Genomic DNA, 21,574 nt, shown 5'->3' with positions numbered 1-21,574 from the left:
TGGTGGTGGGTGGGACCAAGAAAGGGTGGACCCGCAAGTGGGCAACGTGGCGCTTATTTATTAACCAGTTTGGCACTGCGGCTTACTGGCACTCACTCTTTATGAGCAGGCCTCATTACTGACCGTAGAAGTCATACATGTTACCCCTCAGCTGTTCCACTCAAGATCTCTCCCCCTGAAGTGAAGAAGCTGTTTTACTAAAGTGCCCGGGTGTCCAGGAACTGTCCAGACTTCTGATCTTGCCTGTGTGGAGTTAGAGTCTATTTTCTAACAGTTGCATGTCTCTCGGTAAATTGAAGATTCGAGACCTGCCCGTGGCATTCACTGTGCTTCTTTCCCCCACAGCCCACGATAGCGGATTTCCTGAACTTGGCCTGGTGGACGTCGGCCGCTGCTTGGTGAGAAGCTCCTTTTCAATCAGAAACCTGAGAGCAAGCCTTACACGCGTCGGGCATGAAGGGGTTAAGAGGGAAGACACTAGTCCTGGAGTAGTGGCTCAGCTTGCACACAGATCCGAGGGCGCCGTCTGCGGGCCCTGGGGGGCTGGGTTAGGAGTAGGAATGCGTGGAGGGGACAGATAGCCTACTTGTCTGCCTCTATTTCACAGTTTTCCCTTTATAGAAGCGTTTCTGCTCTTCTTAGCCAGCAAAAGGCTAACTGAAACACCCCCCCTCCTGATTAATGTAACTGACACCCCCAGGAGTCACAGTCACCCCACCCTCCTCTCCGGTCCCCATCCATCTGGCTCTCGCCCATGAGTGCTACCCCCTGAATAGGTCATGTCATGCTGAATCTTACTTTAGATCCTCTGTAACCAGCCACCCTTCCGGTCTGAGGTTTAACTTCCCTCCGGTCCCGCCCTTTTGATATCATCAGTCAGAAACCATTCATGATGTCCAAATACTTCAGGACATATGGAAAACATTGAAAGAAAAAAGAGCTTAAAAGGATCACTGTTCTTATGTGTGTTTCCTGCAGATCAACAAGCCATCTCTATGTTGCCTCTTAGCCAAGTCATGTTTTTGTGGGCACCAGTGGCCTGGGTTAAACCTGTGTTTGCATCGGCATTGTGTGATGTGTTACTGGCTGTGTTTGTCAACACAAGTTCTTGCCAGTGCCAGGCAGAACTATAAAAGTCTCTCATACCCGCTGTGACACTGAGAACAGGGTCATGCTTTAGGTTTTCGTGACCCTGCCCGCAGATCTCAATTTCGAAGAAATGGCACCCTCGGTCATATCATGGCAGGGTAAAAAAAAGCACTCGTCAATGGTGTGTATTTTTTATTCTGACACCGTGTCTCAGGTATGTGCCCCTCCTGCACATGTACACCCCCTGTCGGAGTATCCCTTACGTGGTTTTATTGGTCCACCTCTGCTCCCGGTTGCTGATGTTTGCATAATGACTAACCAGCACACCTGGGACCAGAGTATCAAAGCTTCCCCCTTGTGCAGAAGAACAGAGCATATGAATTCAGCACCAATCTTGCTGCTCTGATAGTAGAGAATGGAGAATGGAGCAAACCGGTTTAGCCCCAATCGCATCGGGGGCATAAATGGCCAGTAATGGCCCACCAGCCTAAGCAGACCCGAACAAAGGGAAGGTCTCGGGGCGGGCTAATGCACTTTACTAGCCAGATAAACACCCCCGACAAGGCAGTGATTGCTATTCGCACCATGGTGTGTGAATATTTTTTTTTTGTTAAAATGTATTTTAAGCGCAACATATCACCGTCAACATCCAGTTTCAAGGCACTGACTGACACATACAAACATATGAAGAGGTAACTAAAATAATTAAAAAAAAAAAAACTTTTATCAAATACATTCAATTAAAACACACCCAGCAGATTCATCCATAAGCTTAAGGTACATAGAAAGAGGATAGGTGGTGTTTTATCTGCATCTTAAACACCGGTGTAGTAGTAATATTTCTGCCACATATTGGAAGCTCATGCCACAGGCGACATCCTAAGGTACAAAAGGATGTGCCTCCATAGCGAGAGGAACAATGTGTAGCTACCTGCAAAAATCCCTTTGCCCTTTGATCTAAGTGATGGAGAAGGCACATATGGCTGTGCTAAGCCGGACAGGTAGCTAGGAGCCAGACCCTTTAAAAGCCTCCAGATAAGCACACAGGCTTTATATTGATCTTCTATTGGTAGCCATCTGAAGGAGTGCCAGGCCTGAGAAACATGATCAGGTTTTTTCAGTCTGCAAATAAACCGTATTTCCTGATTTTGCACTGCTTGGAGCATCTTAGAAACACCCAAGTCAATGGTCATGCAGTATTGTTTCGAGATAATACAATGGCTTGGACTAGAACATTAAGATGGTCCTTATCCAAGAGATGCTTACAATGATTGCTTTTGTATAAGTGAAAGTGCACACTTTTCACCGCAGCATCTACTTGTGGGTCAAAAGGCAATTGGGATTCCAATGAGATCCCTATATTTTTGACCACCAACAAGAGATGGGGTGCAACTAAACTAGCAGGCCAGGAAAAAGGGAGAGGACTTTCCATAGCACCAACACACAGTAATGTTTCGCTTTTATTTCCATTTGAGGGCACCCACCTCTGGACTGCTCCTAAGCAGTTTTCCAGTGAACTGCATTCATTGTACTTCCCATTGAGGTCCACTGGGATTTGAGGGAGGACAAAGCAGATCCCTGTGGAACGCCACGGACTAAGGAGTCACTAGGGGAAAGAAAGTTCCCCATCGTCACCGTCTGTTTTCCATTTCTGACATAAGATTCTAACCACGCCAATGCTTTTCCCATGAAATGCTGATACAAGACCTTCATTCAGGACAGCATTGTGTACAGTATCAAATGCAGCCGACAGATCCAACAAAATAAGACGAGGAGGGGGCTCTGAGACAGGAGCAGATAGCTCCAGTCCGGCAAGTAAGTGAGTAGGGTGGATGGGGGTTTAGGGAAGGATGAGGTTGTCTAGGGGGTGGGGGCAGGGTGGGTCATGAACCCACACCAACCCCCATCTTGATTGTGGGGAGGCTCCTGTTTGCCTCTCCACAATCAAGATGGCGGCACCCATGCCCATATTTTCAGCCACCTGATTGGCTGAGCACCTTTCCCCGGCTGCAAATAAATATTCCTTTCTCAATAGCTCACCTTCCTCCTACCTCCTGTTCTTCCCTTAGCTCATCCTGCCTCCAGCATTTAAAATGTGTGTCTCATTACTCTTTCTGCCTTTTCTCCATGGGATGGTACTGTACACATTTCTCCATGTCCCAGCTTCTTATCTGTCTTCATCTCAACGCCCCCCTATCCTACAGAATCCCATATTTCTGCCTCATTCCCCCAGCTCCTCTTGCTTGCCTGCCCCATGTCACGGCCTTGCCTTCCTTTAATTAATAGCCATGTCCTCTTTCTCTTCTCAGGTCTCTGTTTCAGCAGTTTCTTTATGGGTGCGCATATAGCAGCTGGTTCCAGGCAGGTAAGTACCTTCTAGGTCCTTCCTTTACGCTTTAGAGTCTGATAGCTCAATTTTATCATGTGCTACAGTGATATATCCGTCTATGCCACCATCAAAAATACACAGATTGTGTAAGGGTCTGGAAAATTTCAATTCAACGTAACCATTGGAGCAACGCACATGCGCTCCACAGTATCTCACGTGTCAGAGACCACGCCAAGCATTTCTACGCAGCAGAAGATACTCAAAACCTGACTCCAAGATTTGGTTTTTCAACACATGCTTGCACATGATTAGTTCATATGTGATGCTATTTCCTTGTTTTTTCGCGGTTCTTTCTGCAATTACTGAGTAGAGCCAGAATTTTCCTAGTGGATCTGGAGCACTGGGGTTCCTTTAACATTCTGAACTGGGCGACCTTGTCCTGAAAGTTCCTAAGTGTTGCGTCAATCCCTAATTTCTATGAGGCTCCCTGGTTATGACGCGTGTGATCTGGAAAGGATGCTGCGTTGCACCATCAGCCGGCTTTGACTAACTTATGTCTGTTCTTCTTTGAAACAGATGATGTCGCGGCAGACAGCATGGAAGTCCGAGAGACCAGCTGTGTGATGAAGCAAACTCAGTATTATTTTAGCAACACAAATGCCTCCTACAACTCCATGATCGACTGTGGGAATTGCTCCAGGTAATTAGCTGGGGACCTTGGTGGGTTTGGGGAGATGGGGATATCAAGGCGCCAGCGCAGCTAAACAAGCAAGTCTTTATTGGGGCCTTGAGGGAGAACCCTCACACTCACAGATCAGTCAATGTGGGACCATTCAAAGGTGACTACAAATAGGTTACAGTGAGGGCACTTGTATGAGTGGACCACCATCAATCTTTGCGACCAGATCGCCACAAGATAGGGAGAGGCCACGTGGCACTAAAGTGAGTGCCACATATTGGAAACAAAAGCTGGAAATCTAGAAGTATGAATTTACGCGGGCTCTCCTGAAAGTGGTACTCACGTCCTCATTCAACAGCGAGGACACAGTCGAGGGATCTCAATTGGCTAAAGCCTTTTAGTGTCTGCTGTAAGCAACCCATCTGCTCTATAAAGAGCTTAAGAGGGGGTCTGCTGTAGACTGTGAAGCGTGGAATGCAGTGTCTGTAGGTATTGGGGTAAGGTGGGCTGATGTGCTGCCCATACAGCTGTGAGTGGGGATTGGAACAGAAAAACACTGTGCCAGTGTGAGGGTGAATGAACCTGTAACCCCAAACTTGGACGAGGGGAATACGAACAGAGTGTCCCCATGAAGCTTTGAAGGGATATTATGGACCAACTGTGACTGAAGGAGGAAATAGAGGGTGGAGAAAAGGCACTGACAATGGCAAGGCACCCCATCCAACATTAGGGCTATGGAAGCATGGTTGTAAGAGCCCCTTGCGTCATCAGCAAATAATGATCTGACCACCAATACATATAAAATATGGTCATGTGGGCAGTGTATATAAAGTGTAGATGTACTGGAGTTGTTGGAGTCTAGTAAAGCCACACCGGGGGTGCCATAGAGATCAAATAGAGATTCTGTGCTTGTATTGTTTTTTTCTGCACTTGTACACCTGGGTAATGGGCGTATGCAAATATTCACACCAAAAACGTACAGCCCCTGATGTAGGTTCACACGTCTTATGAAACCAACTAGCTGACCATGACACTAGAAATGAAAACATATTTTCTTGATTACAAAAATACTAAATTACAAACCTGTAATGTGTAATGCTCTGTAGGGTATCTTACATGACTACCAATGGACCTGCTACTATTGCCAGAACCTAACGGATATACAGCTCCAAGCAGATTCCCGTCCAAGCCTGGAGGGCGTTTAAACCAACACTGCGAAGACTGGGGTTCCAGAAATCATGCGTCTCATAAACAATGTCCTGGGGTACACCCACAACTCGCAGAGCTCTCATCAAAATAGAACTGAAATCATAACCATAGTCGGGGGTCAATCCCAAAGAGAAAATTGCTTCCTCCCTTCCCCCGCTGTCCATCGTATTCAACAGGAAATGTCACATTACGGTGCTGTCAACCACCATTCTTCAACCTGATGACAACGAAAACAAACCTACTGATGGTTGAGATGGTTTTATTACCCTACCTCAAACACTAACATCTATATCTGCACATCAACCACCTGGAACCGTGAAAGCAAAAAATGAATACTTTACTGTGAGTTTACAACCCTTCACAGTCGAAAGCTTTAATTAGCCTTAATTCCTAACCAGACAGTTTTTCATCCCCTAATTTGACATTAATTATCCACTGTTCCAGAGGACTCTACTAAGTGGCCTCCCCTTACTATGTATGTAGAGAAAGCAGGCATCCTGGAAGAAAAGGAGAAACCCACAAAATGCAAGTCTTCTTGCCACACTAAACATACCTGCCCGCAACATCAATTCAACATGCTCAGGTGGATTCATAACCATGTTATTGGTTAGGATTCCACTCATGTGCCTATCTACGTGTGCCATCCTTGTCCAGTCACCGCCCAGCATCTTCGATCCCCTCACCAATACAGAAAAGAACGCAGCGGTTCATGCAACTGTTTTTGAGATGGGGACGGCGTGACGATCCAATGACGTAACATCTTAGAAATGATCGAGCATGTCATCATTACAGTAAAGCATTCTGGGGCAAGTGGTTTCAAGCTGTAGTAATTGAAAAAGAGAACAAAATATCTTAGTCCAAATACCATCTCAGAAGCAGCTCATTGCTCTCCCTTACTTTGCCACAACATGAGATACGGTTAGATTACTTCACAAAACACCATCAGGGCAATTTATTTAAAAAAAAGCATTTTTTTCACATAAACGCTCTTTTCCCTACAGTTCATAACCAACAGCAGCAGGGCTCATATATGAGCAGGATCATTTCATGCGCAAAGTGGCTCTGCGTTCCACCAATCTACACACTCATTCAATCCTCTTGTGTGTGTATCAGTACATAAAATTCACTCTGGTTCACCTCTAAGTGTTCTTCACAAGTTGGTTTGTTATTGGCACCTTCGGTTCTTTTATCAGAGTCCTCCAAGCTTCTTCATATCCATGATTATTCTGAACAAAATCTTGGACCAAAGGAGCAGTCAAAATAGTGTTCTCCTTGATACAACTGTACAATTTGCTTTGACTGTTCTTATGGTTGTGCCTAAGCAGATCTTTTCACAGATGCATATAATGGCATTGATCACCAGCCTACTTTTACAGTTAAAGAGTTTTTCTTGGCACCAATTTCCTGCTCAGTCAATTTTCCATTTTGTTGGTTCTTCTTGTCAAATGGTAGGCACCGCAACTACCGCACGGTGTGTTCCTAATCAGTAGACCCCAATATTATTTGAGGATCTGTTCTGGCATTATTCCTCACTGTTATGTCTCTGAAATTCCAGCTGTGTTTTTAGCCAAACGCTGCCCCAACATCTGTTTGCATCTAGGCCGATTACCTCTCAGATGCTTGGGATGGCGACTATTATAATGTAAAAGGGAACTCCTTTCAGTGGGCTTGTGAAATGGTTTAACTGACAGACAATCTCATTTTTCATATTAAACTGTAATATCTAAGAAGTCCAATTAGTCTTTGTTTTCAGCACATATGAAGTTTACATATAAATTACATACATGATGACGCTCAAAAGATTCTTGTTCATTGTGAATGTACATCCCAGACTCTCATAGAAAATCTCGTGAAAGTCAAATGAGCACTTTTGTGTTCCGATTGGATTAAAACAAGAGCACTAATTAGTAATCTAAAAAATACAAAAAACTTTCCATTATGTGAAAAATCAAGTTCATATGTGCTACCATATATTAGAAGTTTCCCAAACTTCTTCTGGCGTAATGAGCTATTACCGTTTCAGTTAGATCTGACAAAAACGAATGAGAGTGATCGAATTTGGAATAAATTATATCCCATTGTAGGGGAATGTAATCCATGCAGAGAGGGATACCCTCAAGATAATGTGCCATGTATTAATTTCTTGTTCATTCACTTTGACACTCAGAGAAAAATATTTCGCAGATTTTGTGCATGATACTGCCTGGATCTCAACTCAAGACTTTTGGTATAGGTTATCTACCTTCAAGGAGATCTCATTATCCATTGCTCTACTGAAACTATTGAACACATTTTAGAACATTTTCATTGTATCCCATCAAAACAAGGCAGTGCAAAGGATTGCATCAAATCCATGTGATTTTTATTTTTGAAGATATGCTTGTTGTTGTGTTTTGTTTGTACTTTAATACTTCTTTTTTTATTGATTTTTGTAATGTGTTCATTTTACTTTTTTTGTTCTTTATAGTTCGCATGGATTAAGAATATGAATTAATAAATGTGTAAAGTCCTTTTGTATAACTAAATGCACAATAAAAAATAAAAAAATAAAATATCAATTTTGTTCATTCGAACATTGAACAAACCTTATCACTCATGCTTCAGTGCCCTTCATAATCACATTTCTATCTTTTAGATTGGACCTCATCAGGGGTTGGGCGGAGCTGCAAAAATGCGGCAGTAACGCTATTACCGCCACATTATCGGTTTGCCCAATCCTGAGTTTGGGCGGAATTTTGGAGATTTACCTCCAGCTTTTTGCGCGAGGTAACATTCTCCACTTTCAGCCCTTTTGCGGTGCAAATACTGCCAGCGGTAATAGCGCCGCTAATGCCCCATAGAGATCTATGGACTCTTCAAAAAATGGGGAGTAACAGCCTTACTCGGGATCTGGCACTAACAGCGGCAGACCGAGTTGCGGTAATGCTATTTGCGTTCGCTGTATCCTGGCGGATTTACCGCCGGGATACTGCCATGGTTGTGATGAGGCCCATTATCATTAAGAGGATTATTTTGTGCATATATGTTTTCCCAGGGACGTCATTTGGGGGTCACCAGGGGTCGCAGTTGCGAGCCCTGAGGTCTCCCTTGCTACCCCTGTGGTCTCCCTTGCTACCCCTAGAATTTTTTTTTTTTTTACTTTTTATTTTTTTTACTTCTTTTTTAAAAAGAAATTAATCTCCTGGGCTGTGCCCAGTGTCATGTGGCTCTTTATTTTTTGAGTGGTGGGCTTTCTTGTGCAGGCCTCTTAAAAAAAACAGGCTTCCAAAGGTGTATCACTTTGAGCAGTGACACTAAATAAGAAAGAATAGGAATAACACATAATTTGTGTTTATGGAATTCTATCCAATAATTGCTAGACTCATTAAAGGTTTATTTCAGGCATACTTCAGGTGGTGAGTCACTGATTTAGCCTGTTCTCAAACACCTCAACTCAGCCTTTCACCCTCTGAGGTCGATAAATGAGTACCAACACAGGTTGGGTGATATTGTATGTATATTTGATCTATATAAAGCGCTTAAGTGTAAGTGCTATATAATAACATATCATTATCATTTGGTCTTGGACGTCTGCTTACATTCACAGTAATTTTGTAATATGCTCCTATACACACTGATATTAACGATACATATGGTGATCAATTTTTGTATGAAATTTATATAACATTATAGTGATATTGCAACCATATTTGTTGTAGTGTACTTAGGAACAATATGTGATGTCCCTTCCTGTCTTGTCAAGGGGTGAACGGTTGTGTTCCATCGCTTCCCGTGATGTCACTTCGAGGTGGGGGATTGGAGGGGGTTATCAAATTACATCACTTACTGTGATGTCATCAGAGGGCAAAGGTCATGTGATGTCACTTCCGCTACCCCTGGCATTTTGGTGAAATTACATCCCTGAATGTTTGGCAAGACTGTAAATGTAGTAATGTAGAGGTACCTTTTCTTTATGAGAGTACAGGGTGCAGACCAAACGATGCACAGCTATGTGACTGCTCTCTGAGTGCTAATGGAACCTGCAGGTTCACAGGGGTGCTGTATGAGTACATTAGGGACCGCATAATGATGGGAATGGGCAATTCCAAGATAAGAGAGAGGTTGTGGATCGAGAGAGGCCCATCTTTGGAGAAGGTGATGGAAATGGCGAGGGCAATTGAAGAGTCTGCAAAGAGCATCCAGGTGATGGTGCGCAAAGAAGGGATGCAGAATAGCAACAGTGGGCTGATGGTGCAAGCGGTGTACCAGACAAACAAATTGATATAAGAAAATCCACCAGGAGCAGGCAAGAGGGACAACCAAGTGCAAGAACAAAGCGCTGTTGCATCAGTTGTGGATGGAGTAGTCACTCCACAGGAGCCAAGAAATGCCCAGCTCTGGTGGCGGAGTGCAGGTGTTGTGGGAGAAAAGAACACTTTGCGAGGCAGTGCAGGATGCATAGGGAGGGTTTCCGCCCATCAAGAGGGATTGTCAACATAGTGGAAGAGCCAGAAAAGTGCAAAGTGCTTGTACATGGAGCAACAGGGATGTTGCTCCATGTACTAGTGGAAAAGAAATATGGACTGAGATATTGTGAAGGGAAATGGTGCTGACGTTGAGATGGTGGTGGACTCTGGATTCCCTTACACTTTGGTGTCTGCAGAGTTGCATGAGAACACGTTACAGAAGTCAGTGGAGACTGTGACGAATCTAACAAGGTCGTCACTACTTCACCAGGAGAAATCTCCCCTCGCGTGGCCAGGAACAGGCAGAAGCTACTTGACTTTGGAGGTGGCTATCTGTGAGAGGACCACATGAGGGTAGACCACCCTCGGGGAGGCGGAGTAGACTCGCTAGGTCAAGGCAGGCATTTCCCTGCCTTGACCTAGTTTCTTTAGCCTCTGGTAACACCCACTTGCCTCCATATTCCTGTAAGGCATACTGTAGTGTGGGTGTAGGACCTCCAGTCATGACCAATCACCAACTGCATTATCATTCCCCTTTTCTTGATAACACTGAGACGAGCAAGAGGACTGGAGTAATGAAGATCACTAAAACCGGTAAGTAAATGACGCGCTCTAGTTGTTGGAAAAGGTTAATAGGTGCTGGGACATTTTAAAACACTACAACTGGGGAGAAAGAGAGACTCACTTCTCCCAACGTTGGTCGGGACACCGAGGGAGAGAAGGCTGCAGTGTGGAGTGGAGGAGCTGTTGGAGGTGCCATTCCGGGACGTCTGGAGGTGGATGGCTTGCCGCGCTTGTGCCACTGACAACAGGAGCTATCAGGTGAAGAAGTAGGCGAAGTGGGAACCGGAGAGCAGACGGGACATCCTCCCAGCTGGCAAGCAAGCTGCAGTGAGAATGGTGAGGCACGAAAGATGCCGAAGCAGCGGACGGAAACTGGTGAGCCCAGAGAGTGAGGTTGGGACGCCAGAGCACTTCATGGTGGATACCACGTACTGTTGATGAACCTGTTAAGTCCAAACAAGGGAGCTGGGGCACCGGGGCAATTGAGCAAAGAGAGTAAGATGAATGAAGATTACTGACCCAATTTATGAAGAGTATAATTAAAGAATCTTGGAACTATATAAAAGAGAAGTGATTACTGATGAGAAGTGCGAGTCGGGGACCCACACCCAAAAACTGAACCAATTAAGAAAGTCCTGGCAGGAGAGTAAACCAGGCACACAGCGAGTCTGGGACCCGCTCCCAAGTGATGAAATAAGAACGTTTTGGCAGGAGATTAAATCAGGCATACAGTGCATCTGTGACCCACACCCAACTGACCAAGCAAGAAAGTTCTGCTAGGAGTAAAACAAGCATACAGCCAGCCTTGGACCGACACCCAATCAAGATTGTTGAACTTGGAAAAGGGGGAAAGCAGTTTCCCAAATGTGTGGAATCTAGGGAAAGGGAGTCTCCCTCCCCTTTTGCAGATGAAGTCTGTGAACTGTGGTACAGTCAAGAAACCTAAGGGTTAGAGGCATACTCTTTGAGCCTGTGAATTGTGGAACTGTGGAAATCCTAAAGGAGGGGTCATATCCCTTTAGATTGTGGAATGGTATAACCCAAAAGGAGATGAGGAGAAAAATCATATATTTTGAATTGATGAACTGTGTAAACCAGAGGAAACTCAGGGGAAGGGTCATCCTCTTTGAGATTGTTGAGTATGGTAATGTGAAAGTGAAGAACATTGAAAACACAGAAATCCAAGGGTAGGGAAGAACCACTTTAACTGGTAGAACTTTGTTGATTTCTTTTACACTTGAGAACTTTATGATGGAACTTTGGAAAGGAGCTGCAGGTGAGGGTCAGGTTAGGATTTTGGACTCAGGACGGAGAACCTGTTGTTTTTGGACATTCTGACAGAGTTGTTCCTAGAGTTAGGGATAGGTAGGATTTCCCCAACCCTCTCTTTAATTTTATTAATAAAAGTCTTTAACAATCACCATTATGTCACTGTGTCCATGTTTTACTCTTGATCTCTTACAAGATGCTGTGACCATCAGACATTAATCCCAGTGTGTATGTACATGTTCCTAGCACTGTGTTTGGGTATGAATGGATTGATATCCAATTTAAAGGAAGACAGACGAGGGACAAGCTGTATGTGGCACACAAGGGAGCTAGTATCCTTTGTTGGAATGAGCAAGCAGCGCTGGACATAAAGACATGCCCGGTAAAGGTTGTGCCTTTTTTTTTGTAGAGGCAGAGAGACATATGACTGGGGAAAGCCTCAAGGCTATGTACCCTCACAGTGTTCAGTGATAAGTTGGGAAAACTGAAGGGCTTTGCACACCAGATTGTATTGAAGAGGGGAGTGGCACGTATTGCTTACAGAGTGAGAAACGTACCTGTATTGGCCGGTGAGGGACTCAAAGTGGAGTTGCACAAGCTGATGGAGGAAGGTATTATTGTAGCCATTGAGTTGTCGTTGTGGCTGTCACCTGTGGTGTTGGTGAGAAAACAAGATGGTGGGCTGATGATATGTGTGAAACTACATGACTTGAACTCAAAAATCCGGGTGGTTAGCCACCCTCTTACAAACATTAACATGACAACAATGGGGCGAGCATCATAGTTATCTACACTGGTTTTAGATTTAGCTTACCATCAAATAGAATTACACGAGTCATCATGTCATTTGACTTCATTTCTAATGCTGTTTGGGGCATATATGTTCCGCAGGATGCCGCTTCATTTGGGGTCCGCGGCAGCAGTGTTTCAGCTGTGAAAACAAAAAGAAGATATCGAGGCTGAGTACCCCAAAAGGAAATACACCAAACGCGGGTTACAAAGAAAGATACAAAGATCTTTAACCTATACTGAACAGTTTCACAGGACAAAGCAACAGATAGCTATCGGCCATCAGTACAACACAATGAACTCCAGCGCTGTTCGGTGTGCTCAGTGAGTGGGGCTGTGCATTAGAATAGTCGCACCTTTTATACTATCAGAAACAGGATGTTCAGCCCACCTACAAGTTAATACAAGTTAATACAAAACAGATCTAGGGTTCGTGCCGAGTTCATACATCTATGCATTTAGGGTTTACCATTAATACATTCACTAACAATTCACAATGGCAACAGTATGTCTTAGGATTTCTCGTAGAGCCTTCGCAAACAGTTTTATACAATGCAGTCAAACAAGTGTTCACATTTCGGTATTTGAATACATTGTGTTCATATGCTCGCGGATTAGCTTTGTTGGCGCAGGTAATCCTTGACACACAGGTCAACAAAGGACAAGGTCTCAGTTCATAACCCTAACATTTGGCCTGCAGGCAAGTTACATATTAGTTTGTACACAGAGGTCAAGACGGCCATGTTACATTCGGAATGACACTGTCCACCATCTTAGAACACAGGGTGACTTTCGAGAGAGAATCTAAAATGGCGGATAGACCTAAAATGGCGGCTTACTCAGATCTAAGGTCAAGACCTTGAAACGCAGATTACCTCGTAAGTGGCTTGTAAGCAACTTGACGTAGGCCAATATACATATATTCATATAGTATAGGAGGCACGAAATTATTTCCTGTTCGACAAACCCTTCTTTTGGCCTATGCCAAGCACTAAAACTATTTCTGGTCACTTTACGAACAACTCCATGTCTCAACATCCATACACCCTGAATCACTGTCAGAAATAACTGTTGCAATTAGATCGGTTATCAGAATCTCTTTCAACACATACTCTTTGGAGTTCTTATCTGGGGCGTGTACCTTGTATCCTAATGTACCTATCGCCTGTGAGCAACATCCTCCTATCATCGAACATATACTAGGTAGACATTGTATACAGCAACAAAGGAACAACAGAATTCCCAAAATGATCAGTAAGACCGAAAGCACCTTCCAACCCCAAGATCGCAAGAAGTCCCAGAACTAAGCGCTAAGATCCAGTTTCCTTCGGGAACATGCACTTCTGAACTAAGGACATGCAGATTTTGTATTGCCTTAAAGATAGTTGGGGAGGAATCTGGCACAAAAACACAGCAAGCGGACCCCACTAATTTACACACTCCACCACGTTCAGCCAGAATGACATCTAATGCCATCCGGTTCTGAAGTGCTACTAACCTTATTGCTTTCTGTTCTAACGTCATATTATAGAGTATGTCTGTGGTCCGGTTGATGGTTCTCTCCAGTACTCTCGCTAGTCTCCTGATGTCTTCAGAGTTCGCCATTTGTCCCCAGAATGGCACAAAGGATTTTGCTACGACTCCCATAACCTGTGCTGGAGTGTCACCATTCTCGTCCCGCCGTGGACGAGCCTTTGAAACCTCTACAGTACTGGCTATGAATACCCCGGGTAACAGGATCCCTACATAACAAGTTCCCTGCCAATCCCTGGGTAGCCATGGAAATGCTACATTACCGCAAACAAAGTAGACAGGTTCGCCTACATACAAAGGTCTGTCTTCCCCAGTCATATTCGCAACGTTGGCGCAACCTCTAAAATTTCCCATTTACTGAGTACCATTCCTCTGTATGCAGAAAGAAACTGAATCGGGGCTATGGTTAACAGTGTAAGAAGGAGGCATGCCATCCTTATTGCCTATAGGAGTCATTTTAAAGGAAATCAAAGATTGGAAAGGACGAGACAATCTATCAGAAGGCCTAATAGAAGCAACGTTGAGCTTGCTCCTATTCGCGTAAAGCGAGCATCCCAGGGGCGTAAGAACACGTTTCTCAAAACTATTCAAATTAGTACCGTCAAAGTTTCCCGAGATGCTATCGTTCCATCAGCCAAAGAACAGTGCTCTAAGAGAAGCATAGCAAGCAGTTGTCAAAGGTAAAGGATGAATATACCAACCTAGCCACTTATCCCTGTGTTGCAGTAAATGCGAACAGATCCAACAGTTGGACTTATTAAAAATGGCATGTGTAGCATTCATGATGAGTAATAATGTATTATTGTAGTATCTCTGTCTATGCTGAGAGCATTTAGGAGATCAAGTGTGCAGATGCACGAAAGGAGTAAGGACAGTGGGTACATTTTCAGTCAGTAAGAAGGTTTTGAATGGATGCACTTCTTCCAGGTACCAAAAAGCCTAAAACAATTACTATTATAAAACCAATTGACATTATAAAAAGACAGCAGTATGTTTTCGGGGCCCAAACAGTTTGTCCATTCTCATAGCTGGTCACACTATCATTTATTAGTCCTGTACGAGCGGTAGCGGTTGCAGGCATTGCAGTCTTCAAACGAAAAACCCCAGTGTTTTTGGCTGGCAACCTCCCGGCCGAGCGGCTTTTTAGTCCTTCCACAACCCTAGCCAACAGAATCCCCTTTTTCAAACAATTACTTGGGCAAAAAGCAAGCCCTTAATGATTTTTCCTCCTTCTTCGAATGCACAGCCGAACCGTGCCGTAAGTCTATTTCCTTGGACGCAAATTGTACCTCGTTGTCCCTGGTACTGATTGATCAAAGAACAACATGTCATCACTTCCCGTTGGAAGCGACGTATCAAGAGCAAGTGAAGATGCAAGATCCGGAACAACAGTTTCCGGAAGCAAAACTTTTGGAGAGTGTGGAGACAAGAAGGCTGTTTCCCCAGGCCTCACGGGCTCAGAGAGAATCTCCAATGCACTCTTGTTGCTTTTTACTGCTTCGGGATCGTTGGTTGCAGTATTGGTGAGGGGTTCTGTTTCTTTGGTATCGTATGGCACCAGGCATGGCATCCTCTTAACGTGGGTCGCATGGATCCAGTTTTTTCTGCCTGTGACCCGCACCGCTGTCTGTGTGACCAGCAGGACCTGGAATGGGCCCCGCCACCGAGGTGCAAGGCAAGAGGATCGCTCAAACGCCTTTGTCAACACCCAGTCACCGGGCCAAATGCTATGACCTGGGCCCTCGTATTGTACAGATAAAGCCTCTCGCACCTGGTGATAAATCAAATACAGGTTTTTAGTCAACTGGCTACAGTAATCTGAAAGAAGTACATTTTTGACATTTTTCAAAGAACGACATTTCGGAAGGTTCCAGATATTCGCAGGTCTCCCCATTACCACCTCAAATGGAGAGAGCCCAGTCTTAGTTTGAGGGGTTGTACGCATGGCTAGTAACACGATCGGTAAGGCGTCCGGCCATTTTAGTTTGGTGCCGGCACACGTCTTAGCGAGCTTGTTCTTGATGATGCCGTTGTGTCTTTCTACTAATCCGGCACTCTGGGCGTGTCTGGCCAAATGGAACCATTTGTTGATCTGTAGTGCCGCACATATCTGCAGAATTACAGCAGCGACAAAGTGTGGACCATTGTCCGACCAGATGACTCTTGGTAGCCCGAACCTAGGAAAGTACTCCTTTAACATAGTTGTTGCAGTAGTCATGGCTGTAGCGCCTTTAACAGGAAAAGCCTCAACCCATTTGCTGAAGGCACAAATGACAACTAACACATATTTCAAATTATTGCACAGTTCCATTTTGATAAAATCAAAGTGTATGACCTCAAAGGGGACAGAAGGTGGACCAAAACTTCCCCTAGGAGTTGATGTACCCTTTTCCACATTGTGCTGTAAACAGATCATGCAGTTCTGAACATATCGTTCAGCTATTTTAGAGATTTTGTCATTCGCCCAAACTTTCTCCAACATTTTTGTACGTTTCCAGGCACATATATGTGTAGGGCCATGAGCCATAATGACCATCATCATTATGTATGCGTCAGGGAATAGCCATTTCCCTTCGACTATATCCACCCAACCCCCATCATCATCAAGTTTCCCCAAGCCTTCAGCCCATTTCTTGGACTCTTCTAATGTGGCATCAGCTTGGATGTCCCTTACAGACTCAAAACCCTCATCCATTGCATAGGGATTTACAGTCCCTCTTGAAATGTATACATCTGCAGAGAAATCGGTGGCAGTCTGTTTAGCTATCTGATCAGCGAAAGCGTTCCCTTTTCCTATATCATCTACAATCTTTTGATTTGCTGCACATTTTACGACAGCTAACTGAGTGGGAAGTGCAAGCGCTGAGAGCAGTTGTACTATTAGGGAGCCATGCTGGATCTTTGTACCGTGTGAAGTTAAGAACCCTCGTTCTGACCAAAGTCTACCAAAGTTGTGAACCACCCCAAAGGCATACTGACTGCGGTATATATGTTTACTGTAAACCCTTCGGAAAGTTCACAAGCTCGGGTCAATGCTATAATCTCTGCGGCCTGTGCAGAGTTATGCGTGATTCTCTTGGTTTCCACGACTGTGCTTAATGTGATGATTGCATAAGCAGCTGTGGATGTACCATCCGGAGGTTTGAAGCAGGAGCCATCGCAAAACAGTTCCCTTTGTGGATTGTTCAAAGGAGTGTCTTTTAGGTCAATTCTACCCTTTGTCTCTTGTTCGGTTGTGTACAGACAATCATGTGACTCTTCGTCACTGCAAGCAGTACCTTGTGGGAAAGGTAAGAGTTCAGCCGGATTAAGAACACAACAACTCTTAATTTGTATGTGAGGAGCAAACAAGATCAATTCATATCTCGTCAACCGTGCGGAAGTGAGGTGTTGCGTTTGAGTTCTGTTCAATAGAACATCTACAGAGTGAGGCACCATCAGGGTTAGAGGATGGCCTAGGACCATTCCCTCACTCTGTTTTACAGACACAGCAGCAGCAGCGACAGCTCGCAAACATCTTGTCAAAGCGCATGCTACAGGATCAAGGGCGGTAGAAAAGTAACTGCATGGCCTATTCTTCCCTCCATGCTCCTGCGTTAATACAGCCAAAGCACATCCATCCAATTCATGCACAAACAACACAAAGGCCTTTTCATAGTTTGGTGTGCCCAAAACCTGTGCGGAGCACAATGCAGTCTTGAGCAGATCAAATACACGCTGGTGCTCCATGTTCCACGGCAATGGCGAAGAAATGCCCTTCTTCGTCAAAGCCAACATCGGCTTAATCACTAGTGAAAAACTGGGGATCCACTGCCTACATTAAGAAGCCATATCTATCAAGGCTCTGACTTCCCTCTGTGTATTTGGGACAGACATGCTAGAAATGAGTTTTATCCGTTCAGGCGTCAATCTTCTTCCCTCCTTTGATAGGAGATAGCCTAAATAGGCGACCTCCTGACAACAATATTGACATTTTTCAAGCGAAGCTTTGTGTCCATGTTTAGCCAAGTGTATAAGTAATAGCACTGTGCCCTCCTTACAAACGCTCTCTGAGTCGGCAGCTAAAAGCAAGTCATCAACATATTGAAGCAGTGTACAAGTAGAGGGCAATTCAAGAGTATCAAGCTGTACTTTCAAAGCCCTACTATAGATACTAGGACTTTCCGTGTAACCTTGCGGTGCACGGTTAAAGGTGAATGAGTGTCCCCCTAAGGTGAATGGGAACAAATATCTACTGTCCTTGTGTATATGAATACTAAAGAAAGCATTCTTCAGATCCACAACACTAAAGTAAGTAGCTGAAGCCGGAATCATAGTTAATATCATCGTCACATCAGGCACAATTGGAAATTGTGGAGCGACGACCTTATTTATGGCACGTAGATCAATTATGAAACGAAATGGAATTGCATTATCGTCTTTTTTGTACACGGGCAAAATTGGACTATTGCACAAACTACCTACGATTTCCTCAATCACCCCTCGATGCACAAAATCAGAGACGATGCATTTCAAAGCTTGCTCATCCTCGACTGAAATTTTATATTGTGGAATACGTGGCAGCTTTACTCCATGTTTCAAAACTATTTTAACAGGCTCAATCTGTAAAACACTGACATCATTGTCGTCAATTGCCCATAAACACTCTGGTACACCACTGAGTTCTGGCGGCAAAGGTCTAGCCAAGAATTGGGAAACGGAAAGTTGCTGTGGTGAAATCGTCAAACGCACTCAGTCAGAAGAACAATGAATTACCGCATTTAATTCCTTCAACAGATTCAACCCCAGCAAATTCTCTCCACAATTTGAAGTCAAAATAAATGGACAGTGGCCCGTAAAGGGACCCAAAGAAATAGGTACCGGTGAAGAAACCGGACAGACAACTGGTGTGCCAGAAAACCCTACAGAAACATTGGTTTGCCCTGACAGTGGAATATTTGAAACCCGAGAATGATCAATGGAACACTTTTGTGGCCCTGTATCTATTAAGAATAGATGTTTCCTATTTCCCACTATCATTTCAACATAGGGACCTTTCTGATTAACGGGAATAGGTGTCGGTTCCAAACCCTGCAAGGGGCAATCCTAACGAAACAAAATGTCATCAAAAGGGAGTTCTTCAGAGAGGCAAGCAGCAGATGGATGATCATAAATGTGTCTCGTATCCATACTTGGTACCTGATTATCCTGTGAAAAAGGTTGCTGTGGATCCTGTGCAAACTGACCCCTACCAGGGACCCCTACACCCGGGCGACCTCTGGATCGTCTACCCATATTTCCAAATGTGTTATTTGACCTTTGTCGAAGGATCGGGCATTGTGCACGCCAATGACCCTCTTGTCGACAATAGGCACACTGGTTAATGTTTACAGGACCCAAGGGCACATTTCCCTAATCCCTCAATAAAAACATTTTTCTCAGGAAAATTATCCATATTAGAAAGTGTGGCAAAAACATTAGCTCGATCATCCCTCTGTATACAATGCTTAGCCCACGCAACCAAGTCACGTTTCTTCTCTGGAGGTACAGTATTGCGAGTGACAACCCATGATTCTGCTCCCTGATCCACTTCAAGCGGTGCAGGACCACTTGGAAGAGGGAGAGCAGCAGGCAAGTTCAACTGTGGTACTATCGCTGGTACAATAGGAAGAGATGGAGGAAGAGGAACAGTAGGAGGAGCAAGAACAGCAGGAAGGGCAACAGAAAGAGGAACATACGGAGGTGGCGCAGTGGCACCAGGCCTTCATTCATTTAGCAATTTATCAATAAATTCGTCGGAAACATGAAAGTCTTTAGAAGGATAGATTTTCGGAATGCCTAGTGAGAAAGCCCTATCCATATTCCTAGCCGACTCAGACTGTTTATCCTGGTCATATAGCAACGCTTTTTCGGCGTTCGTCTTATGAAGGCGCGCGTGTTTTTCTCTACTCTTAAGCTGTGACAAAGCTTCTTTCTTCCAATTCTGTAAAACATCGAATCCTGCAGGTCTAGCCTTTTTCTTTAGTAAAATGGATTCTAAGTACTCAAAACGAGGGATTTCAAAACTACCATTGATTGACCACTGAAGTTCGGAAGCATGTTTAGTTTGTCTGTGCCAAATATCATTAAACACTATGCTACCAATGCCATGCTTATAGTACATAGTACAAGCCGGCGACCCCTCCTGTGGTGCCGGACGGCTGAATTCCAAAGATTGTCTGTCCCTGCTGAATAATGCCCTGAAGCAGGCAGACAATTTCCCAGGCATATCAAAACACTGGTGTTACCTGGTCAATAATTGTATTTGCAGATACAATGCGCCAAAACAAATTATCAGGATACTTAAGAATCGGGTCACGACTCACCTGATCAATCCTAAGGAGGTCCGATTGGATTACAAAATTCTTTTCTAACGAGTTTTACCTCGTGTTTGGTGATTTGGGCAAATCTGGCCACCTCGATAAGTGGACCCTCGTCAAGATGCCGACTTGGACCGCGAGCTCATCGTCCAGGGATCAGGCTGTGCAGCGCTGTTGAGGTGTCGCGTCTCTTTCAGAAAGGGGCCCCCTTTTTTTTTGTTACACCGTCCGATCCTGGTCCGATAGCTTGCTTACCTGTATTGGCCCGTGAGGGACTCAAAGTGGAGTTGCACAAGCTGATGGAGGAAGGTATTATTGTAGCCATTGAGTTGTCATTGTGGCTGTCACCTGTGGTGTTGGTGAGAAAACAAGATGGTGGGCTGAGGATGTGTGTGAAACTACATGACTTGAACTCAAAAATCCAGGTGGTTAGCCACCCTCTTACAAACATTAACATGACAACAATGGGGCGAGCATCATGGTTATCTACACTGGTTTTAGGTTTAGCTTACCATCAAATAGAATTACACGAGTCATCATGTCATTTGACTTAATTTCTAATGCTGTTTGGGGCATATATGTTCCGCAGGATGCCGCTTCGATTGGGGTCCGCGGCAGCAGTGTTTCAGCTGTGAAAACAAAATGAAGATATCGAGGCTGAGTACCCCAAAAGGAAATACACCAAACGCGGGTTACAAAGAAAGATACAAAGATCTTTATTCTATACTGAACAGTTTCAAAGGAAAAAGCAACAGAGAGCTATCGGCCCTCAGTACAACACAACAAACTCCAGTGCTGTTCGGTGTGCTCAGTGAGTGGGGCTGTACATTAGAATAGTCGCACCTTTTATACTATCAGAAACAGGATGTTCAGCCCACCTACAAGTTAATACAAGTTAATACATCACATATCTAGGGTTTGTGCCGCGTTCATACATCTATGCATTTAGGGTTTACCATTAATACATTCACTAACAAGTCACAATGGCAACAGTGTGTCTTAGGATTTCTCGTAGAGCCATCTCAAACACTTTTATACAATGCAGTCAAACAAGCGTTCACATTTCCGTATTTGAATACATTGTGTTTAACATATGCTTGCGGATTCGCTTCGTTTGCACAGGTAATCCTCTACACACAGGTCAACAAAGGACAAGGTCTCAGTTCATGACACTAACATGTGGCCTGCAGGCAAGTTACATATTAGTTTGTACACAGAGGTCAAGACGGCCATGTTACATTCGGCATGACACTGTCCACCATCTTGGAACACAGGGTGACTTTAGAGCGAGAATCTAAAATGGCGGATAGACCTAAAATGGCGGCTTACT

At 44.3% G+C, this 21,574-nt stretch overlaps 1 protein-coding gene across 2 annotated transcripts in view; it reads left to right on the top strand.

Annotated features, from left to right (window-relative positions):
• The window catches only part of CACNA2D2 (calcium voltage-gated channel auxiliary subunit alpha2delta 2), a 2,156,122-nt gene that overhangs the window by 2,111,822 nt on the left and 22,726 nt on the right, over positions 1–21,574 (top strand). For both annotated transcript variants that reach the window (XM_069644058.1, XM_069644057.1), the window contains 3 exons: positions 346–398; positions 3,399–3,454; positions 3,995–4,118. In XM_069644058.1, the coding sequence (XP_069500159.1) occupies positions 346–398; positions 3,399–3,454; positions 3,995–4,118 (233 nt within the window). The remainder of the gene's footprint in view (positions 1–345; positions 399–3,398; positions 3,455–3,994; positions 4,119–21,574) is intronic.

Source organism: Ambystoma mexicanum, chromosome 2p (assembly GCF_040938575.1).
Source record: "Ambystoma mexicanum isolate Mex_15411 chromosome 2p, UKY_AmexF1_1, whole genome shotgun sequence".
NCBI classification, from domain to species: Eukaryota; Metazoa; Chordata; class Amphibia; order Caudata; family Ambystomatidae; genus Ambystoma; species Ambystoma mexicanum.
The sequence above is the reverse complement of the archived record's forward strand: the minus strand, read 5'-3'. Positions and strand labels throughout refer to the sequence as shown.